At 42.4% G+C, this 27,955-nt stretch overlaps 1 protein-coding gene across 3 annotated transcripts in view; it reads right to left on the bottom strand.

Moving 5' to 3' along the window:
• AGK (acylglycerol kinase) overlaps positions 1-27,343 on the bottom strand; it is a 140,770-nt gene extending 113,427 nt beyond the window's left edge. For all 3 annotated transcript variants that reach the window (XR_012432938.1, XR_012432939.1, XM_045388232.3), the window contains exons 1-2: positions 27,185-27,343; positions 18,813-18,959 (exon numbers count right to left, since the gene is read on the bottom strand). Coding sequence is in view for 1 of the 3 variants with exons in the window: in XM_045388232.3 (XP_045244167.2) it covers positions 18,813-18,834 (22 nt within the window). In the remaining 2 variants the exon portion in view is untranslated. The remainder of the gene's footprint in view (positions 1-18,812; positions 18,960-27,184) is intronic.
• Positions 27,344-27,955: the final 612 nt, after the last annotated feature.

The raw sequence follows: 27,955 nt of genomic DNA, 5'->3' as shown, positions 1-27,955 counted from the left end.
TCCCAAAGTGCTGGGATTACAGGAGCAAGTTCATTGTGCCCAGCCTATTCCTTTACTGTTGAATGATTAGCCATTAAGATTTTAACTTAAAAATTTTAAATAACTGATGTCATTTATTTTAACCTTAGGGTTAGTTTTTAAAACTAGAATTAATGAATCAGAGGAAATATATTTGAGGTTCCAGATATATTTTTCCAAATTTTTTAATGAAAAGCTTATAACCAATTTATATTCTCATTATCTTCATAGGATAGCGCCTCTCATAGCACCCTTGCCATCAATAAGTATTGTTTTCCCCAATGTCTACCTATTTAATAGCTGGGAAAACAGTATTTCATTGTTTCAGTTTAAATTTCTTTGATTATGAGTAAAGCTATTTTTTCATCTATCCAGCCATTTTTATTTCCTCTTCCACAGAAATTTACATGTCTTTTACTTGTATTTTTATTCTATTTTCCAAACTTGCTTTTTATGTTTATTTTTATTTTTAAAATTCTATAAACTTACCTAAATGACCAAAGGATCAATCAATTTAGAAGGATGATCTACTAACTGGATTCTGTTGATGTTTTAATATTTTCTTGTCAGTTTGGTACATGCTCTTTATGTAGTAAGGATGGTAATCCTTTTACTTATTTGTTGCAAGTATTAAGCACTTGGTTTACAATATGTTTTGAAATAAAAATAAAGAAAAAAACATTTTGAATTTTCTATTGTTAAATCTCAGGCATATTCTTGGAGAGTCATCTATCTAGTGATTGAAATTTACTTATATTTCTTTGGAGTTTTCTATGGTTTCATTTTTTAATTAATCTCTTTTTTTTTTTTTTTGAGACAAAGTTTCACTCTTGTTGTCCAGGCTAGAGCGCAATGGCACGATCTCGGCTCACTGCAACCTCTGCCTCCCGGGTTCAAGCAATTCTCCTGCCTCAGCCTCCTGAGTAGCTGGGATTACAGGGGACTGCCACCGTGCCCAGATAATTTTTGTATATTTAGTAGAGATGGGGTTTCACCATGTTGACCAGGCTGGTCTTGAACTTCTGACTTCAAGTGATCTGCCCACCTCGGCCTCCCAAAGTGCTGGGATTACAGGCGTAAGCCACCACACCTGGCCCTAAATTAATCTCTTAAAATTCACATATAATTATTGTTCTGTATCAAAATGCACCCAAATCTGTCCAATATTAAGGTCTTCACTGAAGTCATTCCATTCACTTATCACCTAACTCCTTCTCATCTTCCTCCTCTCAGCTGACAGGTGGCTTCACCAAAGAGAGCTTCCCTCAGCCATCTGTCTAAATTAGGTTCCTTCTGTTGTACTCTTTAATAGATTCCTTATCCTGTATGGCATTCATAATAATCTGTAATTATATATTTAGTTCTTTAATTGTTTAATGCCCCCCATCTACTGTATTCTAAATTCTATGAGAGCAGAGACAGTATTATTCTTTCTTATAGAATATCCATATCTTTATTAATACAGTGTTTGGCATAAAATAAATAAAGGTTGAATGATTGAATGAACCATGAACTTCCTCTACTTTCTGCCCTCCCACAAACAAAATTACATTTGTCTTTGTTCAAACTTAATAGTACAACCACTTTCCTCCACTGCAGACTCAGGGAGCTTGTGTTCACTCCTCCCATCCACGGCTCATCCATCCACCAGTGCTCGGGATGGCAACCCCACCTTCCTGTCCCTGAGAAATCTGCCTCATCAGTCCTTTCCTCCCTCTGGTATTTTCTCCCTCCATCTCCACTGTCTTTTCCTCTTAGCATATAAACCTACTCAAAATCTGCCCACTCTCACATAGAATTATACCTAAATTACCCCCTTTCTTCTCCTTGCATTTCCACTACAATTTTTAAAATAAATCTTATTGGCGTAACATTTACATACAATGAAATGCACCCATTTTTAGTGTGCAGATTGATGACTTTTGATAAAGGCACATGTTCTTATACTGGCCACAGTGAAGATATAGAACATTTCCATTGCCAGCCAAGTGTTCTCTTACCCTTTTCCAGTCAATTCCCACATTCCCTCAGTCCACCCCAGCACCAGTCAATCACTAATCTACTTTCTACCACTGTTTGTTAATTTGTATCTTTTAGAGTTTTACATAATTGGAATTGTACACTATGCAGCCTTTTGTTTCTGGCTTTTCTCTCAACAGTTAAAAAAAAAAACAAAAAACAAAAAACGATTTATCCATTGTGTGCATTAGTAGTTTGCTCTTATTGATGAATAGTAGCCCATTGCATGGGTTTACTGCAGTTTTTTTCATTCATTCACCTGTTGACAGACATTTAGGTGTTTCTGGCTTTTTGCCATTATGAACAAAGGTGCATTCAACATTTGTATACAAGTCTTTGTGTGATATATGTTTATGTTTTTATTTCTTTTGGGTAAATACATAGGAAAGTGATGGCTGGGTTTTATGGTGTGTTTAACTTCTTAAGAAACTGTCAAACTAGTTTCCAAACTGGTTGCACTCCTTTACATTCCTAGAGAGTTCCAATGGCTCCACATCCTCGCCAGCACTTGGTATGTTAGTTTTAAAACTGAAGACATCCTAATATATCTAATCGTCTGTAGAAGACACTGATGAAGCATCTGTTGAAATGTTTTGCCCATTTTAAAAATTATGTGATCTTTCTTCTTATTGAATTTTTAAAGTTCTTTATGTATTTTAGATACAAATCCTTTTCAGATATATTTTGCAAATATTTTATTCCAGTCTATGTTGTGCTTTATTTTTATAATAGTGCTTTTTGAAAAGCAAAAGCTTTACATTTTGGTGAAGTACAATTTATTGTTTTTTTCTTTTATAGTTCATATTTATAGGGCCCATTTAAGAGTTTTTTGCTTAATGCAGGATCATTCCAACTTCTCTGATGTTTTCTTGCAGCAGTTTTATAATTTTTATGTTTATTTTTTGGTTAGGTCTATTACCTATTTTAAGTTAATATTTGTGAACTGTGTGAGGTAGGGGTTGAGGTTCTTTTTCCCATATGCCTCTCTTCAGTTGTTCCAATACTATTTCTTTTTTTTTTTTTTTTTTTTGAGATGGAGTTTCTCTCTTGTTGCCCAGGCTAGAGTGCAATGACGCGATCTTGGCTCACCACAATCTCTGCCTCCAGGATTCAAACAATTCTCCTGCCTCAGCCTCCCGAGTAACTGGGATTACAGGCACGTGCCACCATGCCCAGCTAATTTTGTATTTTTAGTAGAGATGGGGTTTCACTATGTTGGCCAGGCTGGTCAACTCCCAACCCCAGGAGATCTACCGCCTAGGCCTCTCAAAGGGCTGGGATTACAGGCGTGAGCCACAGTGCCTGGTCCACCATTATTTCTTAAAATGCCATCCTTTCTTCCACTGATTTACCTTGGCAAGTCATTGAACCGTATATGTATGGACTGTTTCTGGATTCCTTACTCTGTTCTATTGGTCTATATGTACATCTTTATGCCAAAACCATGCTATTGTGATTAATAAGGCTCTTTAGTAAGTTTTGAAATTGGCTAGCTTAAGTCCTCCAATTTTGTTCTCTTTTCGCAAAATATTTTGGCTATTCTAAGTCCTTTGAATTTCTACACAGAGTTTAGAATCATCTTGTCAATTTGTTTTTTGACTGTGCTTGTGATCCAGATTATGTTGAATTTATAGACCAATTAAAGAAGACTTAATCATTTTACAATATTGCGTCTTTCAATTCATAAATATGGTATTTATCTCCATTTATTTGGGTATTATTTCATTTATCTCAGTAATGTTTTTTAAGTTTAAGTGTACATGTCTTGCACCGTATTTTGTTAAATATATCCCAGTGTTTTCCACTGTTTAGTATTGTTATATATGGTATGGTTTAAATTTCCATTTCCAATTGTTGATTACTAGAATATAGACAAACTTTTTTTTTTTTTTTTTTTTTTTTGAGATGAGTTTCACTTTTGTCGCCCAGGCTGGAGTACAATGGCGCGATCTTGGCTCACTGCAACCTACACCTCCTGGGTTCAAGTGATTCTCCTGCCTCAGCTTCCCGAGTAGCTGAGGTTACAGGCGCCCACCACTACACCTGACTAAGTTTTTGTAAATTTAGTAGCGAGGGGGTTTCACCATGTTGGCCAGGCTGGTCTCAAACTCCTGACCTCAGGTGATCCACCCACCTTGGCCTCCCAGAGTGCTGGGATTACAGGCGTGAGCCACCGCGACCGGCCTAGATTACCGTTTTTTTCTTGAGACGGACTTTCGCTCTTGTTGCTCAGGCTGGAGTGCAATGGCCCGATCTCGGCTCACAACCTCCACCTCCCAGGTTCAAATGATTCTCCTGCCTCAGCCTCCCGAGTAGCTGGGATTACAGGCATGCGTCAACATACCCGGCTAATTTTGTATTTTTAGTAGAGACAGGAGTTCTCCATGTTGGTGAGGCTTGTCTCGAACTCCTGACCTCAGGTGATCCACCCACCTAGGCCTCTCAAAGTGCTGGGATTATAGGCACGAGCCACCGTGCCCGACCTAGATAGACCTTTTTTTTTCATCCATTTTGGATACTGCGACTTTACTAAATACATGTCTTTGGTATAGTACGTTTTGTAGTTGTTAGGATTTTCCATGGATGCAATCGTGTCATCTGCAAATAAGGGCAGTTTTACTTTTTGCTTTTCAATCTCGATATTTTTCATCTCTTTTATTTCTTTATATTATCAATTAGTATTTAAGGGGACTATTAAATATAATTGGTGAGAGTAGATATTCTTGTCTAGTTCCTGATTTGGGGAGAAAAGCATTCCGAATCTCACCGTTAAGAGTTATCTTAGCTGTAAATTTTTCATAGGTGCTCTTCATCAGGTTAAGGAAGTTCCTTGCATTTCTAGTTTTCTGGGAGTTTTTATCATGAATGGTTGCTGTATTTTTTCTGCATCTATCTGTCTGCTCCTATGCTAGATTTAGGACTGGGATGAGAGTCCCAGTATAAATAGCACTGAATCCACTGGCAGCGGCTATGTGACACAGGAAAATGGAACAGACAAGCTTGGGGTTACAAACTCAGACAGTCATTGACACTCTTTCTCCCAAACCTCCCTGAAGCTATTTCAAATTTTCCAGTTAGAGGAGGCTTAATTATTCCCATCACAAATACTCCTGAAGCACAAAGGACTGATAATATAATGAATATTAATTCGGTCAGATTGTTTTCCTAACATCAAACTGACAAGCACTGAGGAACTCGGAAGAGGCGTGAGAGGTAACGTTGAAACCCAGTAAGCCCTGGGAGGGGCAGGTTAAGATAAGCCGCCAGAGCGGGAAGCAATCCAAGAAGAGGAGAGAGATGTCAAAGAAGGGAAGTGAGAGGAGGAAGTGAGAGGAGGCCATAGATAGGTTTTACATTCTCATTGACAGCCCTGGTGATAACCATTATGCCATTGAAATCCTATTCTCCTACATTAATTCTTTCTTCAACAAGGAAGGTTACAAACAAGTATTTTAAAACACAATTATGCTCTGAGCTGTTTTTGGCAAGTGTGCCCAAGGACTGTTTTGGAAGACTGAATCCTCGTTCAGTTCACAGCTATCTCTCTAGTCCAGATCACTCCAATCAGGCTTTCCAGCATATTATCTTCCAGACCAGCATTCCTCACTGTGTGCTTTATAGAGCACTATTTCAGAGGAGAGTTAATAGATACATATACACACTCAAAAAAAAAAAAAAAAAAAAACCCAAAAAAGAACAATAATTCCATGAGTGTTGCTAAACATGTATGTTTATATTAGAATTCAATAAGACTGTGGATCTACAAATGAGCATAGTGAATTTTCAAAAGGATGTTATAGTATACAGCATTGTATGTGGTATTTAAGTTGGAAATAAAACTTAGACTTCTGAACTTTGAGTCTAATGGATTCAAGAGGTCTGGTAGAAATACTACTTGACTTCAAGACAGAAAGTCCACTTTCAATTTCCAGCTCTTCTGTTTAGAGTCTATCTAGGGGTGGTTATTTACAATTTCTTTCTTTCTTCATCAATATAAAGATAATTATTTGACTTACTTCATAGGGTTAATCATAAAGATTAAATTAGTATACGTAAAATCACCCAGTCAATATCTGATGCTGAATAAATGTAAGTTCTCCTTTTAATTCCAAACCACAATCTCTTAAAGAAAAGGCAGATTTTAAAAATTCATCGTGAATTGTATAACACAATTACCATGAATTATCAGTGAATTAACTGCAATCTAATTAATATTTACAATATTACCTATAGAAACTGACCTAATTTAAGGTCAGTTAACAAGTAAAAGGAATATGAGTTAACATTAAACATAAGATATTTAATGTATATATAACACATGAACTGCCATTCACATTATGAACATTCTAGGGAAGTCTAGTGCCTGCATGAGAAACAGAATGATCCAAGCCTTTAGGGGAACACTGTAGTTTGTGACTTTAGAATAGAAATAAAACTTATTGACCCATTGGTAGGAGAATATCAGTACAATTGTAGCGAAACAAAGCAAATATTGAAAGAAAAGGGGCACTCTGAAGCAGCATAGCAAAAGAAAAGGCACAATTGAAGTCCTTGCCTCATACATTGGACATTTGACCTCGGACATCTTGTAGGGCTTTAGTTGCTTTAAATGTGAAATGGAAATAACACTTCCCCCGCCTGGGGGCAGAGGCTGGATCAGATTCTCTTTTTCCCTTCTCAGTTCTGCATTTCCTTTGCACAGCTTTAACTTTTGATCTTGGCCTCATTGTCCAAAACTATTCAATGTCCAAAACTATTCAAAGTCCAAAATTGCAAAACGGTATGGGCAAATACAAAATCCTACTACTAATTGTGTATGTAACTGCTGAGATTAAGTTTTGTGACTTAAAATTCTCTGACGTGAATCCTAAAGCTCTCAATTTGTTCATTATGCCCACATAGTCTCTTATCTTAGAACTGAAGAGGAAAGCTTTAATCCTTGCAGCTTTAAACCAAGGCATTTGAGTCTTAGTCGGTAGCTTTGGTAGTGCGGCCAGCCTGAAGAGTACACCACTAGGTGGCGCTGAAGATACGGCTGTAGAAGGAGAATTGTCTATAAACACCACAAGCGTTTTTCCCCCTGGGTTCCTCTATTAGCCAGTGCCAGCCTACTGTTTGCTTTATTGTCAGGGATATTGGGGATGTCTTGGCTTGAGTCTGATGCAAACAGTCCCTCTGCAGTGCTCAGCAGTTTGTAAAGGAGGTCTGGGGCCTGGCAATAGTGTCTCCAAGGCCTTATGAAAAGATCATTAATGACCCTTTCTTTCTGTCTCCTGCCTCCACCTTCCGTCAGTCCCCAAGTCTGGCGGCCTATCCTGTGTTTCTTCAACCATTCATTCAAACATCTACTGCACGCTTTTTTTTTTTTTTGAGACAGAGTTTCGCTCTTGTCACCCAGGCTGGAGTGCAATGGCGTGATCTCGGTGCAACCTCCACCTCCCAGGTTCACTGCAACCTCCACCTCCCAGGCTCACTACCTCAGCCTCCCGAGTAGCTGGGATTACAGGCACGCGCCACCATGCCCAGCTAATTTTGGATTTTTAGTAGAGACAGGGTTTCACCATATTGGCCAGGCTGGTCTCGAACTCCTGACCTCAGGTGATCCACCCGCCTCGGCCTCCCAAAGTGTGAGGATTACAGGCGTGAGCCACCACTCCCGGCCTATTGCATGCTCTTATGGATCAGGCATACAGCTAAGAGTACTGTGGTTTGAGAGACACATAACTCTAGCATTTCTTTCTTGATCTGCCATTAGTACCGAACCCAGGTACCGTGCATTAGGGTGACTGCTCAGGCTCTGCACTTAGGGGATCAGGCTGCTGGCAGATAAGCTGTATTTCAAGGAGGGGATAGAGTGGATATATTGTGGTTCTTATATTTACAACCACAAAACCCAGAATTCCTCCCTTCTCCAAAACACAACATCTGCATGAGGGCCTATAGCCTCCGTCCATCCTCCCATATCCATCTTCCATTCTTCACCATTTTTTCTCTTTCACATAGCTCTTGATACTTATTTTAATTGAACTCTAAGGCAATGTAGTCTTTGGTCATTTTTTTTTTAAAGTAAAAAGTCTGTTGGGAATACACTTATAAACTGGAATATTACTCAGCAATGAAAAAAAGTGAGCTATTAAGCTATCAATTAAAAGACATGGAAGTGACTGGGTGTGGTGGCTCATGCCTGTAATCCCAGCACTTTGGGAGGCTGAGACGTGCAGATCACTTGAGGCCAGGAGTTCGAGACCAGCCCGGCCAACATGGTGAAACCTCCATTTCTACTAAAAATACAAAAATTAGCCAGGTATGGTGGTGTGCACCTGTAATCCCAGCTACTCAGTAGGCTGAGGCAGGAGAATCGCTTGAACCCAGGAAGCAGAGGTTGCAGCCTGGGTGACAGAGTGAGACTCCATCTCAAAAAAAAAAAAAAAGACAAGACATGGAGGAAACTTAAATGCATATTGCCAAGTAAAGGAAGCCAATCTGAAAAGGCTACATACTGTGTGATTCCAACTATATGATGTTCTGGGAAAGACAAGGCTATGGAGACAGTGAAACGATCAGAGGTTGCCAGAGGTTCAGGGGGAGGGAGGAGGAGATAAATAGGCGGAACACAGGAGATTTGTGGGGTAGTGAAACTATTCTGTGTAATATCATAATGGTGGATACGTGTCACACATTTGCCAAAACCCACAGAATGGACAACACAAAGAATAAACCCTAATATAGACTATGGTCATTAGTTAATAATGATACAGCAATATTGGCTCTTCAATTGTAACAAATAGTTGCAAGGAGTTAATAACAGGGGAAACAGAGGATGAGGGTAGAGAGTATATGGGGACTCTACTTTCTGCTTAATTTTTCTGTAAACCAGAAAAGTCTATTAATTTTTAGAAATGCCTGAGAGGGGCCGGGCGTGGTGGCTCACGCCTGTAATCCCAACACTTTGGGAGGCCGAGGCGGGTGGATCACCTGAAGTCAGGAGTTGGAGATCAGCCTGATCAACATGGTGAAACCTGTCTCTACTAAAAGTACAAAAAATTACCTGGGTGTGGTGGTGGGTGCCTGTAATCCCAGCTACTTGGAAGGCTGAGGCAGGAGAATCACTTGAACCCAGAGGTGGAGGTTACAGTGAGCTGAGATGGCACCACTGCACTCCAGCCCAGGTGACAGTGCGAGACTCTTTCTCAAAAAAAAAAGAAAAGAAATAAAAGAAAAGCCTGAGAGGAAAGGCCTCATTTTACATGGTGCTTTACAGTTTTCACATTACTCCATTTGATTCTCACATGAACACCACAAGATGGAAAAGACTAGAACTGCCCTAAGTTCACAGATTCATCATTGAGGTCAAAGAAATCAAGCGACTTCTGGAGGCCTCACAGCTAATAAGCAGCAAGGCAACGACTTGAACCCAGGTCTTCTGGTTCCAGGTCCAGAGCTCTTTTCTCGACATTCTAAACACTTGCAAGCAGGGGAAATGTTGTCAGTCCCCTCCATTCTCCAGTGACTATTCTGTGTCTCTCCTAGGGTTTTAGGTGAGCTCAGTTTGATAGAGGTATACAACATAAAGCATAACTCAAGACTTCACACTAAGGCTGACATGATTTAATGCAAGGATCTCATGCAGAAAACAGCAGCTTCAATGTACTTTCTTCTCCCAACACTACCACCCATTCTTTCCTCCAGCATCTTTTGGTATTTTAGCTTCCTCTACACTTTTAGAATACTCTATTACAGCAAGAATGAAAGCACAGAGACCAGCTAGAAGAGGCTGGGGACACTTTTCTATAGCCTCATACTGAGAATGTGGGATTGTTCTCTTAAGAGAACCACAGTGGCTTGCGATGGGATGTGGGCCTTCTAGAAGGCATCACCCCAGGGCAAATCATTGTTAGCTCTGAGACTGCACAGAACAAGTTTTCAACAGTGACACCTCGTGATACTGAGAATCAATAGCAGTAGAAGACTGGAGCCCCTAATTTTCTCTTTTGGGGGGTTATGGAGACCATCCTGACTCCTCTGGAGGCTGCATAAACCTCCAGAATTCCTCAACATGGTGGCCGAGGGGAATGAAAGTTCCCAAGACAGGCACCTGCTTTCAGCAAATTAGCCATTTGGCCCCTTGTGCAATTGAATAGAAAAATAAAAAAAGATTGCGATCATGTTTGCACCTTGAGGTTGGGGAGCAGTTCACAAAAACTACAGCAGGGAATGTGTAATCTGGAAAGACACGTTTTGGAAAGGACTGAAGTAGATTGGGAATGTCCATATAATGACCAGGGCAAAGTAGATGCAATGGAAGCATCCTCTGACTGTGATTCTTATGTGATGGCTGTCTCTACTGCAGTATGTTCTCGCCAGCCTCAGGAAGGTAGATGAAACTTAAGTAAGTAGAGATGTGGTCTGAAAGGGGAAGATCAATCTAGAAGGTGAAGAGATTAGTGGTGAAATGTCTGGGGAAAGCGGAGCTTTTCCTATGAGAAATAGACTGTGGTTTAGAAAGTCATGGCAAAGGTAACTTTTAATTAATTAATTAATTAATTAATTATTAGATGGAGTCTTGTTCTGTTGCCCAGGCTGGAGTTCAGTGGCATGATCTCAGCTCACTGCAATCTCTGCCTCGCAGGTTCAAGTGATTCTCCTGCCTCAGGATCCTGAGTAGCTGGGATTACAGGCACCTGGCTAATTTTTGTATTTTTAGTAGAGACCGGGTTTCACCATGTTGGCCAGGCTGGTCTCAAACTCCTGACCTCAAGTGATCCACCTGCCTCAGCTTCCCAAAGTGCTATGATTACAGGTGTGAGCCACTGCACCTAGCCTATCAAAGGTAACTTATTTTCACATTTGTTACCCGCAGTTTTGAGGAACAGTGGGGAACAGGAGAGATGCAGCCTCTGTTTCCATGGAGTCTACTACATTCTGAGGGGGAAGGCAGACATTCTAATGGGGAGCACAGCGCAGATGAAAACGACAGCTCAGATGAGCTGCTATTTCTTTCACCTTGCCCAGCCCACCAGACTTCTACCATTGCTATTGCTGAGATAGAGCCCTGCACCCTTGTTACGCATTGAGGTGTGTTCCCCACAAAGACACATTGAAGTCCTAACCCCCCAGTGCCTTGTTTATTTGGAAATAGGGTCTCTGCAGCTACAATTATTTAAGATGAGGTCATATGGGGAGCAAGGTGAGCTCTTAATCTGATCTGACTGGTGTCTTTTTAAGAGGCAGGGAGAAAGACACATGGGCAAGAGAATAATACCATGTGGAGACACAGACGCACAAGGGGAGGATGCCTGGTGACCACAGAGGTGGAAATGGGATGACGCATCAATCAGCCGAGGGATGCCAAGCACTGCCAGCAAACACCAGACGCTTGATGGGCCCAAGGATTCTCCTGTGCAGGTTTCAGAGGGAGCCTGGCCTTGCAGACACCTTGATTCCTGACTTCCGGCCTCCAGAATGGTGAGAAAATGAACTTCTGTTGTTTTAAGTCCCTGGGGTTTGCTACTTTGTTATGATGGCCCTGGAAAACTAGCAGAGCCCTCATCTCTTGCCCTAAGTGAACTTACCCATCTCCGTAATTTAAAAACCATCTGTTTGTTGATGACTCCCAAGTAAGACAGTAAAGCTTCATTAGATGAACAGTGACCCTACTTTTTCCATATTTCCATTTCTACAAACCAGACTTTATTGGAGAAGATACTGTTGGAGAGGAGGGGAGATGAGAGGAGTTGTGGCCACACATCGGAGAGAAAAACAAGTTAACTCCTGGCTTTTGAGCTTCCAAAGACTTGGGTCCACAGCTCTAAGGGTTTTTGAAGGATGATTTTTAATTGTTAATGCTTTGGCCTCACATGCTGACTTTACAAATTAATCCTGAGGTTAGATGAGATTCTATTGGATCTCTAGCCAACACCCCATCTTTCACTCCAGCTTCTATAACTGGCTGCTGAACACATCTAGTTGAGTGTCTCACACACATCTCAAACCAGTATGTTCAAAGCTAAGTTCTAGATTTGCCTCCCTAACCAGTTTATCCCCTATTTCCATCACCACCATGCTAGTCCAAGGGATTACACTTCCCTCCTCCTGGAAGTTTTTGGAAATAGCCCAATTGCAATCCCCGCCTTCACATTTGCCTCCAACGGTCTATTCTCCACTTCAGAGAGTTGCCTCATAGCTACCCTGCTTAAAATCTTTAAAAAATCTTCCCAATGTCCTTACAATAGTCTCCTAAATCCTTCCCATAGCCACAAGCCCCTGTGTAATCAATCTAACCCCTGCCTACTCTCCAACTTTGCCATGGGTTACTCTCCCTGTCACTTACTGCATTCCAATCATCCTGGCTTCTTTCCTTCTTTCCAAACATGCCAAACTCTCTCCCACCCAATTCCCTGTCCCAGGAGAGGGAACAGCTCACGTGAAGGCATTTCCATGGCTGGCTCCTTCTCTGCCTTGGGTCTTAACTTAAAACTCATCTCCATGGAGAGAGCTTTCCTAACTCCTTAGTCTATAGTAGGGGCTCCTGCATTTGTCTCTCATGGCACTCTGTTCTTTCCTTTAAGTACTTACTATAATTTGCAATATATATCTATGTATTAGTATCAGCCGCTCCCCCCCATCCCCCCATGCTCCATCCTGCCCAGACTATAAGCTCTTTGGGGACAGGTCTGTCTTGTTCATCAGTATATATTTGGTGTTGGGCACATATTAAGTGCTCAAGAAAGTTGAAGGAATGAATGAATTATACAGCTAAAATTTCACTGTGGTAAGTACTGGAAAGGACAAATAAGGGTTATTTGCTCTGAGAACAAACTTTAACACAACTCGACCGAGGCTGGGATTATTGGAGGGCTGGTCTGGGGAAGTGATGCTTAAGTTGAGACCCAACGGACTGGTATCACATAGAAGGCCTTCGTGACTCGGGGGAGTAGTATGTGCAAAGGCCCTGAGGTGGAAAGGAGCACAGTATGTTCTAGGATCTGAAAGGTAGAACTCAAAGCAAGAAGGAGAAATATTCTAGAAGAGGCAGGTGAGGCAGGCTGGAGGCTGACCAGGTAAGACCTTCAGGAGATGTGGAAGAGTTTGGAGTAATGAGAAGCCATTTTAAGTACAGGAATGATTCCATCAAATTTGCGTAAGATCAGTCTGGCTGCTGGGTGGAGGCTTTCTAAGATGGGGTTGAAGAGGGATGGGGCGAGAGTCAGGACAGCTGTAGAATGACCAGGAGTCCACAGGAGGCAATGTGAGAAACTGTGGCTTGAACTAGGCTGAGGGAAGCAGAGCTGAACAGACAATTTCCAAACATACTTAGAAAGATATGCAAAGAAGACTAGGTCCTTGCCTTCAAGACTTACTTTTTCTGAGCATGGAAAGACACATAGAGGAATTGTAGGCCAGGCGTGGTGGCTCACACCTGTAATCCCAGCACTTTGGGAGGCCGAGGCAAGTGGATCATGAGGTCAGGAATTTGAGACCAGCTTGGCCAACATGGTGAAACCCCGTCCCTACTAAAAATACAAAAAAAAAAAAAAAAAATAGCCAGGTATGGTGGTGCACACCTGTAGTCCCAGCTACTCAGGAGGGTGAGGCAGGAGAATCGCTTGAATCTGGGAGGTGGAGGTTGCAGTGAGCCAAGATTGTATCACTACACTCCAGCCTGGGCGATAGAGCAAGACTCAATCTCAAGAAAAAAAGAAAAAAAAAAAAAAAAAAACAGAGGACTGGTAAAGGGAAGAAACAAAGAGGAAAAGAGGAAGAGGAAAGGATTAGGGCCTGGTATAATAAATCCTGAAAGTATTAAAAAGGGAATTCTGTGAAGAGATAGTCTAAGAATTGTGTCCTACCAAATGCTGATGCTCTGATTCTCTTACAAAATCCCCTATGTAACACAGGAGCCCAAAACATATTGGTTTACCACTGGAAATAATCATATTTTGCATAATAGTTTTGGCCTTCAGCCCATCTTCATGCAGTTTCAGATCTGATTTTTTTTTTTTTTTTTTTTTTTTTGCTACTCGACAGATTGCATTCTTGGTTGCCTTTTAATTGTTGAATTGCTGTTCTTTATCTGCAGTCTCTGACAAGTAACCTTATTATAGCAAGTGCCCAAGACTTAAAAGTAAACAGTGAACAATAAAAATCTACAATAATGAAAATGCTTAAATTAAATAAAAATCTCCTAACATGTAGCAGAGCATACTGAAATGGATTGTATGAGTCACCAACTATATGAATGATTTATTTTAGAAGTTATATCAGCTGGAAAGAAAATAATAAATATATCAATCTCATCATTCAATACCCAGGCCAGCCCAAATACACTCATCACAGAGCCTCTGAATGAAATAGTCTCATGCAGAGATTATTAATCTATAAATAATACCCTAATGGTCTGTTAGTGTTTAAGACTACTGTTTTAAAATATTTATTAGTGGCTTTAAGAGCTGTTTCATATTTCTTTCCACTGTCCCATATATGTTTGCAACTCTGTGTGAGTGTATGTGTGTGTGTATGTGTGTGGGTTTATGTTGTAGCCCACTAAAATAGCCATGCTGTGATAGCCAGATGAAGAATCTGCTCCTGTTTGCAATACTATTTTAAAGACAAGTAAGAAAAGAAAAAAATCTCATAAAATATTAAAGAAAATCCTAATTTTGTTACTTGAGAATACAGAATGGCTTTATGAATAAATAGAGAGATATCTTCTAAAGTCTATTCCTCTTTTATCACAACAGCAAACAGGTATAGCATGGTACTAAGAAAAAGCTGTTTTTCCATCTGTAGTCAATACTTCTGACACCAAATGTGTGGGTTTCCCATACCAAGCAATTCTGATACTGCCTACCTGGAGTTGGTGCAGATCCCCCACATTGAGGGATCAGGCCACGAGACTGCCCTCCACTCAGACGCCAATCACAGGTGGGTCCCCAGGTTACCCATACTTCTGTCTGACTTGGCTACACATCAGAGGTTCTCACAACTCCCCTCAGGTTTGACAATTTGCTAAAACTGCTCACAGAACTCAGGGAAACACTGATGTTTGCTGGTTTACCATATAATAAAGGAGACAGAGGAGCAGCAAGATGAAGAGGTGTACAGGGTGAGGTGGAGAAGGGTCCTGCGTGCAGGGGCTGCTGTCCCATTACGGTTTGGGTACACCGCCCTCCCAGCATGTGGATGTATTCACCAACCCAGAAGCTCTCTGAACCCCATATGTCAGGGATTTTTATGGAGGTTTCATCACATAGGCATAACCAATTATTAAGTCCATCTCCAGGCCCTCTTCCCCTCCTGGAGGATAGGGGGTAGGGCTGAAAGTTCCAAGCATCTAACCACAGCAGTATCATACATTTCTGGTGAGCAGCCCCCATCCAGGGGCCCACCAACAGTCATCTCATTTGACAAAAGACACTACTGTCACCTAGAACATTTCAAGGAATTTAGGATCTCTGTGTCAGGAACCGGGGTTAAAGACCAAATATTAGAAGAAAAGATGCTCCTTACGAGAATAAAAGATATCAAAGAAGATCAGTTAATTAAACATTTTACCAAAGGAAATTATAAAAGTTTCAGGAACTCTGTGGCAGCAACTGGGGATGAAGGCCAAATATATCTTCTTCTATCCCAATATCACACATGGTGAGAGATTTGATCAGCACTTCACGATAAAGGAAACCCAAATGTTCAATAATCATATGAAAAGTTACCCCACTGTCTTCATAATTAGAGGAACACATATTGAAATAGAAATGAGATATCATAACAGAATGGCTACAATTAAAAAGACTGATGACACCAAGCATTGATGAGGGTGTGGAGCAATGGGAACACTCCTACATTCCTGGTGGGAGTATAATTGATACAACCACAATCGAAAACTGCGTGACAATCTCCATAAGAGATGAACATGTACATATTCAGTTATTCTACTTATAAGAATACAGTTGTATTAATTTTCGATCACTGCCATAACAGATGACCACAAACTTAGTGGCTTAAAAGAATACCAGTTTATTATCCTACAGTTCTGCAGCTCAGAAGTGGGAAATGGATCTCCTGACTTAAAATCAAGGTGTCAGCAAAGGTGTGTTCCTTCTGGAAACCCTATGAAAGAATCCATTTCCTTAACCATTTCAGCTCCTAGAGGCCCAGGCACAGTGCTTGTCTGATGGTCCCAAAGCTAGCAAAGGAGAGTTCTCACATTACGCCACTGTGACGTCCTCTTCTGTCTCCCTCTTCCACATTTAAGGATGCTTGTGCTACCCTGGGTCTGCCTAGATAATCCAGAATAATCTTCCTACTTTAAGGCTGGCTATTAACAAATTTACTTCCATCTTCTACCTTCATTCCCTCTGCCATGAAATGTAGCATATTCACAGGTTCTCGGGATGAGGACACAGGCATCTTTGAGGGATCATTACTTCACCTGCCATGATAGCCAACAGAAATGCACACATATGTGCTTCCAAAGACACCTACCTCTAAGGTTGCTTAGCACAGTATAATCTTTGTTGGCCAAAAGGTAGAAAAAGCCCAAATGTACATCAGGGGTAGAGTAGATTTTTATATATTGTATATTGTGGTATGTTCATAAAACATAATTCTTTACAGCAGTGAAATAAATGAGTCACAGCTTCAAGCTCCAGCTTGAATGGATCTCACAAACATAACGTTAAGCAAGAAGCCAGACACAAAAAGAATACATATGGTAGTACTCCGCTTACATAAAGTTTAAAAACACGCAAGCCTGCTGCTGGAAGTCAAGGTAGTGGCCTCATGTGGGGAGGAAGAAGAAAAGTGATTAGGAAGAGAGTGAGGGCTTTGGGACGCTTCTGGGGCATGTTCTGCTTTTTGACCTGGGTGGTTACATGACACACGTGTTCACTTCATGAGCATTCATCGAGCCATACAAGCAAATGTGTGTACTTTTTGTATCTTTGTAATGCTCCAATAAGATTTTTTTTAAAAACATGGTTGTGGCACTGTTTCTCATCAAATGTTTCTTTCCTATTGGTCTCATCCCTACAAGATAAGCCCTTGAGGACAAGGGTCATGTCTTATCTGTGGCTCTCCAGAGCGGATGCTCAATACATGTCAAAAAGATTCAGTCCCAGTGGCTCACGCCTGTAATCCCAACACTTTGGGAGGCCGAGGCGGGCGGATCACAAGGTCAGGAGATTGAGACCATCCTGGCTAACATGGTGAAACCCTGTCTCTACTAAAAATACAAAAAAAATACAAAAAAAAAAAAAAAATTAGCTGGGTGTGGTGGTGGGCGCCTGTAGTCCCAGCTACTCAGGAGGCTGATGAGGTAGGAGAATAGCGTGAACCCGGGGGGTGGGGCTTGCAGTGAGCAGAGATCTCGCCACTGCACTCCAGCCTGGGCAACAGAGCCAGACTCCATCTCAGAAAAAAAAAAAAAAAAGATTTATTCCTTAACAACCACTTCCAAGATAACCGGGGCTGCCACATATGGTTTCTCCGGATGCGCACCACACCACTCCCAGAGCTTGTTATCCACACTGTCTCTGGCTCCACATAAGTAAAGCAATTGTTATCACCTTGTCCAGTGTCATGGATGAGGAAACCCAGGCTGAGAGCCTAAGAGACACATTACAAAGTGAGGGAACAGATCACAAAATTGCCCTGACTCTGACATTAACTGCAAGTTCAGCGGTTCTCCAAACCACTTTCAGGTTTGATATTTACTAGAAGGACTCATAGCTTTGCTGAAAGCTGTTCTACTCAGAGTTATGGTTTATTACAGTGAAAGAAAACAGAATAAAAACAGCTAAGGGAAGAAATGCATGGGGTAGAATCCAGGAAAGTTCCAAACACACAGAGCTTCCAGTTGTGTTCTCCCAAGGAGACATACCCAGTATTACTTTCTCAGTAATGATGTGTGACAATACACACGGAATACTGCCAACCAGGGAAGTTTCCCACGCCTTGGTGTCCAGAGTCTGTGTTGGGCTTCATCACATAGACACGGTCACTGCCCATGTGGTTGGCCTAAGTCCCCAGCCGCTCTAGAAGTTAAGCTGATACCACATGACTCAAAGACCCCACCATACATCACAATGTTAGACTTTCTGGTGTGGCCCAAAGCCCTCAGGAAAACTTTTATCAGGCAGGACATTCCAAGGGCTTAGAGATTGCCTCTTAAGAGCTGAGCACAAAGTCCAGGCCTCTCTTTAGGCAATGCGAAATTATTTATCGCACACATATCTAAGGTCACACCTGAGGATGGAGACACATCTGGAAATGGAAGTTTCTGGAAAGGTGGCTTAATGTAATGGGCTCTAGAATGAGAAAAACTTAGACCCATATCTTGACTCTGCTCCTTAGCTATTTGAACTTGGCCAAGGCTCTGTTTTTATTGGTAAAACAGAGATAATAAGACAGAGGTCATAGGGTTATTGTGAGCATTAAATAAAATAACTCAGGCAAAGCACTGAGATAAGTACCTTTAATAAATGGTGGCTATTTTTAAAAATACCTGTTGATTAATAGATCTTTTATTGCTGTGAGCACCCATGCATTTATTGACCTGACCATGTTTGTGGTATACCACCTGATGTCACCACATGGTCTTAGACTCCCCTGATGGCAGGGCATAGTCCTCCTTAAGGCATGAGTGCTAAGAGATGGTTTCTTTATGGGAAAATAAGTAAAACAGGAAATCTCTCAGCCAGGCAGTAATAACTTGTGGGAATGTGTGAAGGGCAGAACAAGCAGGTTTCAAAGGGTGAAAAGGTAGCACAGCTTACCCTCTTGAAGACTGGCACCCATGGTGGGTCAGGATTCATAGACATCTCAAGGCCCATATCATTTCATTGCCTCCCCAGCAACAGGAATTCACATTCTCATGCTCTGCTGTTGATAGGGTTCAGTGACACTGTTCCCACTTGCTGTACCTTCAGATCAAATTGAACATAGAGAGAGAAGGTAATTGGTTGGACTTTATTATCTTCACCTCTATTGGACTTAGCTCTCATACCAAGACACACCTGGCCAGCTTCCGGGATGGATGTGCCTGAGTCAGAAGCCTGCTCTTGGTCCAATCAGCTGTGGCTCAGGAAGCAGCATCCATGTGGTAGCAGGAAGGAAATTTGGGATTAAGGAATTGTGGTAGGCAGCCTCTACAATGGCCCCAGTGAACCCCACCTCCTAGTATTCACACCCTTATGTAATCCCTTCCCTTGATTGTGGACTGGACTTTTTGACTGGCTTCAGTGATGGTATGTCACTTCCAAGATATTAGGTTATAAAATGCCTCTGGCTTACATCTTGATTACTTTCTGTTGCTCTCTCTCTCTCTCTTTTTTTTTTTTTTTAAGATGGAGTCTTACTCTGTCACCCAGCATGAATGGAGTGCAGTGGCGTGATCTCAGCTCACTGCAACCCCCACCTCCTGGGTTCAAGTGATTCTTGTGCCTCAGCCTCCCAAGTAACTGGGACTACAGGGCTATACCACCATATCCTGCTGATTTTTTTTTTTTTTTGTATTTTTAGTAGAGATGGGCTTTGGCCATGTTGGTCAGGCTGGTCTCGAATTCCTGGCCTCAAGTGATCTGCCTGCCTTGGCCTCCCAAAGTGCTGGGATTACAGGCATGAGCCACCAAGACCAGCCTCTTGCTCTCTTTCTGATTACTCTTTCTGAAGATTCCAGCTGTCGTGTCATGGAGGTAGACCACATGAATAAGTTTGGAAGCAGATCTTTGGAGGCCTGCAAACAGCCACATGAGTGGGTTGTGAATCAGCTCTTCTCCCTTTGAGCTTTCAGATAAGACTGCAGCCCTGGCCAGAGACCTTGAGCCAGAAGCACCAGCTAAACCAACTCAGATTCTTAACCCATAGGAACTGTGAGGTAATTGATACTTTCTGTTTTAAATGGCTAGGTTTGGGATAGTCTGTGAGTCAGTCACAGATCAATACTACAGGAATCACATAGTACTGCTGCCGTCAGCAGGGATTTGTGGGAGAGGTTTGGCCTGTGCAGTTCACACATCCATGTGAAAGCATTAAGGGTAGCTCAGATTTAAAACAGTGACTCCCTGAATGAAGGCAGTGTCCTGCCACGGAGAATAGGGACGGGCTTGGTGTGCAATCCACATTTGTTGGTTGAAGAGCAGTGCCCTCACTGTAGAAGAAGACAGGTAACAGTGGCAATGTGTCAGAATAGTCACATCTAGACATTCCTCTCACAAACGCTAGGTAGCAGAAATAAAGCTCTCGTTGGCTGAGATCCCTACACACTCCGTGTATGCAAATCAGGACATGGATTCCTTGCCAGCAAGACTTCAGATGGACCCTTCTTTCCCTTTGAGTATAGCAACCAGTGGTTTCTTGATCCTTTTCAATCCACAGGATGGTTTCTCAAGTCTTTCTTGGAGCAGTTGTTCTGAGAAATGGTTTCCAAAGGATGGAAACAAGTGAGTTCTGAGAAGTTACATCTCCTTTTGTTTGTTAGGGGGCTGTCTAGACATGACTGTTCTGACACCCAGCTCTAAGCCTGGCCCACTCAGTCAGGTAATAGAGACCTGACACTGCCATGTCCACTCCACTGCCCCTCCTACAACCCAGTTTGGAGGAGCATGCATTCTTCCTAACATTTTCATACCAGGACAACTTGTCAAAAGATTTTGTGGTTTTGTGGTTGTATAATTGAATCTGGCCACTTGCTGTCGTGAGGATGTCTCCAACTCTACAATATGTATCATAGCACCCCAGCTAGCTGGCATTTTGAAGGCAGAGATTTGGTCTCATGCATCCTCTGTCATATTGCACACAAAGGCAGGTGATCACATGTGCTCCTTGGACTCATGCAAGGAGCCACACAGATTCACATGTACAGAAATATGTTTGTTGCCACCGTTCACTCAGATGTGCCAAGAAAATGTAGCTTTTTAATTTCTCATAACTGATCTGCTCTTCATCAGCAGCCTCCAACCCACTGGGTAACTACTAAGAGAAAGAAAAGTAATACTTGCTCAGCGTATGGTTTCATAGCTTATTTGGCCACAGGTAGTCTTGCTTCTAGATCACTCAGGCTCTTTCTGGTTTCAAGTTAAGTTGTTCAGATTTCCTCCACAGCTGGTTCCTTTTCAGGATAGTGCATGGGAAGGTAGAGAGTCTTCAGGAGTTGGTGGTGGCAGAGATGGGGGACCCGGAACCTTTGTTCAATCATCTCACTCACAATATGGATTGAACCCCTGCTATGTACCAGGTGTGTTCTGGGTGCTGAATATATAGCAGTGAACAAAACAAAGTCCTCACCCTCTGGCTTCATGGATCTTAAATTCTTCTGGATGTGCAGTGGATAATAAATAGACAAATAACTTGCAATGTGTCAGGGAGATGAGCAATACAGGGGGTGGAGAGGCAGGCTGAGGGAAATAGGGCGTGCAGGGTGAGACCATCATTATCCAGGTAGTGTGGGCAGGGAAGTCCCCATTAATACAAAGCCATCTGAAGCTAACTCCCGAAGACACTGAAGGTCTGAATATGGGGAAGGGCCTTCCAGGCATAGAGACTATCAAGTGCAAAAGGCCTCAGGCAAGAGCATGTGTGATGTCAGAGGAAGAGCAAGGAGGTCCAGCTGGCTAGACTGGAGCAGGTGAACAGGAGAGGCAGTGGGCAGACAGACTGTGGTGGGCCTGGAGGACCATGGGAAGGAGTTTTGCTTTTACTCTAAATGAGATGAGAAGACAGTGGAAGATTCTGCACCAGGTAGATTTTAGAGGTCTCACTATAGCTGCTGTGTGGAGAATAGACTGTAGAGAGCAAGGGTAGGAGAAGAAAGGTGAGTTAGGAGGCAACTGCAAAATCCTGGGGTAGATGACAAGGGCACAGGCCAGGGTAGGCAAGGTTTACTAATGGCAGGGGAGAAAAAGGGACCACACATGTTTTGCGGGATTTCGTTGAGCAACTAGAAGACTGGTGTTTCCATATGGAAAAAGGGAAGACTGAGAGGGGGCAGTTTTCTAGGGACAGAAGAGGTCAAGGAGTTCAGTTTTGGAGATATATATATATATATTTTCAAGACGGAGCCTCACTCTGTTGCCCAGGTTGGAATGCAGTGGTGCGATCTCGGCTCACTACAACCTCCGCCTCCCAGGTTCAAGCAATTCTCTTGCCTCAGCCTCCCAAGTAGCTGGGACTACAGGCATGTGCCAACAAGCCCGGCTACTTTTTTTACTTTTAATAGAGATGGGTTTTCACCACGTTAGCCAAGCTGGTCTCGAACTCCTGACCTCAGGGGATTCATCAGCCTCAGCCTTCCAAAGTGCTGGGATTACAGGCGTGGGCCACCACACCCAGCTCAGTTTTGGATACTTTTATTTACTTATTTATTTATTTTATTTTTTTGAGACGGAGTCTCATTCTGTTGCCCAGGCTGGAGTGCAGTGGCATGATCTTGGCTCACTGCAACCTCTGCTTCCCAGGTTCAAGCAATTCTCCTGCCTCAGCCTCCTGAGTAGCTGAGACTACAGGTGCACACCACTACATCTGGCTAATTTTTGCATTTTTAGTAGAGAGGGAGTTTCACCATGTTGGTCAGGCTGGTCTCGAACTCCTGACCTCAGGTGATCCACCCACCTTGGCTTCCCAAACTGCTGGGATTACAGGCATGAGCCACCATGCCCAGCCGATACTTTTATTTTGTAAGTGGAAATGGTGAGGAAGGAACTGCCTTTAACAATCTGGTGTTCAAGGAAGAGCTAGGACTAGAGACATGCACGCGTTTAAAGCTGTGACATTGGATTATATCACTAAGAGAGGAAGTTAGGAAGTCCAGAGTTTAGATACCAAGAAGAATAAAGGATATAAAGGAATAAAGGATTATCTGCAAAAAGGACTGAGAAGTGTGGCAGGGCCCAGCCATTGGCCCTGGTCTCAAAGTCTGCACCCTTAACAGTCCCTTTTTCCTGACCACAAACCTCTGTGGGTCCCCAGCCCTCTCAGCATCCTCTCTGGGCCTGGTAAGATCATCTGAGTCCTCTGCTCTCCTGAGCCAGCAGTGGAGAGCTGGGAGTGCTGCCCCAGGCTCCCTCATCCAGCCACTTCCTCAGCGGATGCCTTTATGACTGCTTCTTGTCACCCTGAAGAAGTGGGACTTTAGTTGGGAGTTGGGAGCTGGGAGCTTCCTCTAAGGCATGCCCAGGTATGTGTGACACAAGCCCACCTTTCACTTTAACATTTGCAGGTTCCCTACTTCTCTCCCCTGCTCTTCACCTGCGGGCATGCATGTGCCCTCACACATGAGCGTGCACGTGCACACACACACTTACCTGAGTGTCTGTCCCTAGGAATGTGAACCTATGTGATCTCTTGTCCCTGCTCTGTCTCTTTGTATCCCTCATATGCTTCTTTCTAGCACCCAATGAGATGGGTCTTCTCTCTGACATGGACCGTCGTCCTTTCCTAAAATTTATCCATCTAGCCAGCCAGGCAGGGCTTTCAATGCATTAAAGGAAGAGTTCTAAAATTTAGAAATTCCTGCTCTTTTCCCACAAAGCCTAGCTTTCAAGAGAAAGCTCCTGATTAAGTGGTCAAGTAAGTGAGATTTGACACCAAAAGGTGCTTGGTTGCCTCTTAGTTCTCCATGGCTCTCACCTTCTCCTTCCCTGGGGCAGTAGACTCCTTGGCTCAGACTTGGAGGGGAAGAGCTGAAAAGAATATGAGTTAAGGGAAAAATGGGCCAGGTGGGGTGGCTCACATCTGTAATTGCAGCACTTTGGGAGGCCAAGGCAGGTGGACTGCTTGAGGCCAGGAGTTCAAGACCAACCTGGGCAAGATTACAAAACCCCCTCTACTAAAAATACAAAAAATCAGCTGGGTGTGGTGGCGCACACCTGTAATCCCAACTACTTGGGAGGCTGAGGCATGAGAATTGTTTGAACCAGGGAGGCGGAGGTTGCGGTGAGCCAAGATCATGCCACTGTACTCCAGCCTGGGCAATGCAGTGAGACTCTGTCTCAAAAAAAAAAAAAAAAAAGGTGGGGGCAGGGAGGGGTGGGCGGTGGTGGTGACGTGGAAATGAAACTGTATCATTTTAATATTTTAATAATCAAAATACGATTCTCTTCCCAACTCAACCCTCTGTACCCAGATAACAATCTCCTTTTCCCTTTCACTTTCTACACATCTAAAAGAGAAGGTAAAGAGGGAAATTTTGAATGGAAAACTTTAGAGGCCACACTGGCTGGGTAAGTAGGGCAGAGACTGAGTGAGGGCTGAGAAGAAAGGGAGCAAAGAGTGGACAGCAGGAGAGGATAGATGAAGTCATTGGACAGATAATCTGAGCTGCGAATGGAAGGCAAGGGGGAGAATCTCAGAAGCTTCCTCCTTGGTCTTCACCAGGTTGGGAATGGGTTGCCGAATGGGAGAGGGCATATTTTAGCATGTAAGTTCCCCAACCCTGGAGTCAAGTTCAGAGAGAGGGCTGGAGAGCTCAGTTCCATGGCATGAAGAGGGAAGCTGCAGGGAGTTGCTACTGAGCCCAACTGAGATTTAGCACATTGATTTTTGCCTTTATTTTTTTCTAGGTGCTGCGGTTTGTGATTGAGTGGGGAGGTTGGGGAGGACAGCCAAGGCTTTTACAGATGCCAATACTCTAGCAAGAAATAAGGAAGAGCGGCTGCTAAAAGAGCTGAGATTTTCCATTCTACCCTCCTGTGCCTCATTTTTCTTTTCCTCTTTCTACTTTCTTGGCTGAGTCTGCCTGTCAGTAAGATGATCAACAGCTGTGGGAAGCACAGAGCAGGACTGGGAGGAAGCCTCCAAGCAGGAGTCAGGACGTTTGTCCTGAGTAGGGCTGATGGTCTAAACTTGACCTTGGCCACCCAGCTCCTTGGCCCAGGCCCACCTTCCTTCATTCACTGTTTCACTCTTGTATCCACTGAATACCTATGCAGTGTCTTCTATGGAGTATCCACTTAAGTCAAGCACTAGGCATCCCATTATGGCAAAAATAGACATGGTCTTGACCTCAAGGGGCTCACACTCTGGGAAGATAGGCAACAATGAATAAATGGCAAGAGATCAATATGTGATTACAGATCACTGATAAGTGCCACAAAGGAAAACAAAAGGACTCTATGAAGGAGAATTACCAGGTAGAGGCTGCCTACTTTAGATGGTGGTCAAGGATGGTTTCTCTGAGAAGAGACATTTAAGCTAGAACCTGAAGGATGACATAAAGCAGAGGTGAGACCTGAATCACTACCCACAGGGATGGTGTGTCAAGGAAAACAAGAGACAATGAGGAAATGAGCTCAGGGGGACTCCTCAAATCCAATAGAACAGATTTACAGCGATGTTCCATATTTTTGGTTATGCTTATTCATTAAAATCCACCTGCAAGTTTGCATCTATCAAAGGAAATACAGTATCTGAATATACAATGCCCTTGACATATGCACATTAAGCTACATAGTGGTACATGTCTTCCACTTTTTAGTAGAACTTTCTAAATTAAAAGAATTTATGAATGATGTTATAAATGAGGATTTAAAATACTTTCTATAAGGCCAGGCATGGTGACTCATGCCTATAATCCCAGCACTTTGGGAGGCCAAGGCTGGTGGATCACCCGAGGTCAGGAGTTTGAGACCAGCCTGGCCAATACGGTGAAACCCCGTCTCTACTAAAAATACAAAAAATTAGCCAGGTGTGGTGGTGTGTGCCTGTAGTCCAAGCTACTCAGGAGGCTGAGACATGAGAATTGCTTGAAACCAGGAGGCAGAGGTTGCAGTGAGCTGAGATCACGCGACTGCACTTCAGCCTGGGCCACAGAGTAAGACCCTGTCTCCAAAAAATAAAAATAAAAAAAAACTTTAGATAAAAAGTCAAGAATCCAAGATGCTTGTGGAATTAACTGTCTTCCTCATTTCCATTGGAGAAAGCCTCATATTTTTCATAAAAAATAGGAAACTGAGTGTGTTCCAAGATCTTCCTTATACAGTGGTGACATTCTCATGTTGTAGCATTTGAGCTATCACCACCAAAGGTCATTAAATCCATGCCATGTATGCTTGTGACTATGGTCTCAAATATTCTTTCCTTTTTTTTTTTCCCTCCTAGTCTCTATCTCTACATCCATCATTCAATAAATACTTAGTAAATACCTAATGTGTGCCAGACAACATTCTTGCTGGGAACACAGCAGTAAACAAAACAGAACAAAACAGACTAAGTTCCTCTTCTCATGAAGCAGGAGCACAGATCATGGAGACCACAATAAGAACTTGGGATTTCATTTTTGGTAAGATGGCAATCATTTGGAGAGTTTGATTAATGTAATCTGATTTCCATTTTAAAATAAAAATGTTGTGACTGCAAATAGATAGTAGGGAAGCAAGGCTGGAAGCAGGGAGGGCAATTAGGAGACCTTTGCACCACCATAGGGAAGATAAGTTTGTCACTTGGAACAAAGTGGCACAGCCTGATGGTAGAGGTAGCTGATTTCTGGACATATTTTGAAGGTAAGGCATACAGAATTTGCTAATGGACTTAACGTGGAGCATGAGAAAAAGAGATGAGTTAAGACAAGCTTTATGTTTTCTGGCCCAAGAAATTGGAAAAATAGAATAAATGTTTATTGAGATGGGAGGGGCTTTGGGAGGAAGTTTTGGACTTGCTAGATTTGGAAGGCCTGTATTAAATTAAATAAGCAGGAGGCCATTTGCCTGAGGCTGTTTCTCTACTTTGACTCACTATGTAGCAAACTGCAAGCTAACTCAGTAAGTAAACAAACTGAAAACCTAATTTAGGAGTATATATTTTGTAACAGATAGCCCAATCTTAGCCAATACAAGCAGCTAAGCTTTAATCATGGGCAGCCAACTGATCAGACCATGTCCAAATAATGCAAACACCTAGCTGTAACCAATCAAGCTATTTCTGTACTTCACTTCCATTTTCTGTCTATAAGTACTCACTACCCACTTTGCAGGGCAGTCTCCAAACCTCTTCTAGTTCTGAGTGCTGCCCAACTCATGAATCATTCTTTGCTCAAATAAACTCTGTTAAATTTAATTTGTCAAAAGTTTTTCTGTTAACACTGATTAGGCATTCACATGGAGATGTTGACGAGATGGCAAACCATATGTGTGCCTGGAACTTAACTAACACCTACCTCACTCATAATTTTGTCCAATTCCTTCTTGGCCAGCTCAAAGTCTTTTCTATCTTGTCATGACACTTCATGATGCCTTTGAATCTGGGCACTCCTATCCTCACTCCACACTTCTGAATAGGTACAATTTCCTCTGGGTTCTCATGCTCCTCTTTTCTCCTAAATCAAAAGATGAACAGGTAGTTAGATGGTACCCCACGTTTCAAAAATGACCATTTAAATGCCGCTCTCACCTTACTTGCATCATCAACTTTTTTCCAGTATTCTACGCTAAAGCAAACATTCTTGCTTAAGTTGAATTGCAGTTAAATAAACTAACTCTCAGGGCTTTGTTCTATTTCAAGCTCACCAAGCAAGCCTCTGACAACAAGGTTTTTTATCTACCTTGGTATGGGAAATGGGTATTTGGAACAGTGGAAACAAGTTATTTTTCCCCTGTAAAAATATACTGATGCTAACTTATAAACAATCTCTAAAGCTCAGTGTCTTAACATAATAACATTTTATTTCTTGTCCACATGATAATCCAGAGTGAATCAGGCATCTCTCCTGGTGGCTCTCTTCCATGTGGTGACTCATGGATCCAGGATTCTTCTATTGTGTTTCTCCTCCATTGCAAAATCCTTTGCTTCCAGCATTTGAGACATTTTTTAGCTATATCTACAACTGGTATATATCACTTCTGCCCACATTCACTTGGGTAGAACTCAATCACATTGCTTCACCTAACTGCAAGTGAAGCTGAGGAATATAGTCTCCCTATGTGCCCAG

Source organism: Macaca fascicularis, chromosome 3 (genome assembly GCF_037993035.2).
Source record: "Macaca fascicularis isolate 582-1 chromosome 3, T2T-MFA8v1.1".
NCBI classification, from domain to species: Eukaryota; Metazoa; Chordata; class Mammalia; order Primates; family Cercopithecidae; genus Macaca; species Macaca fascicularis.
This window is presented reverse-complemented; position numbering and strand designations above follow the sequence as displayed.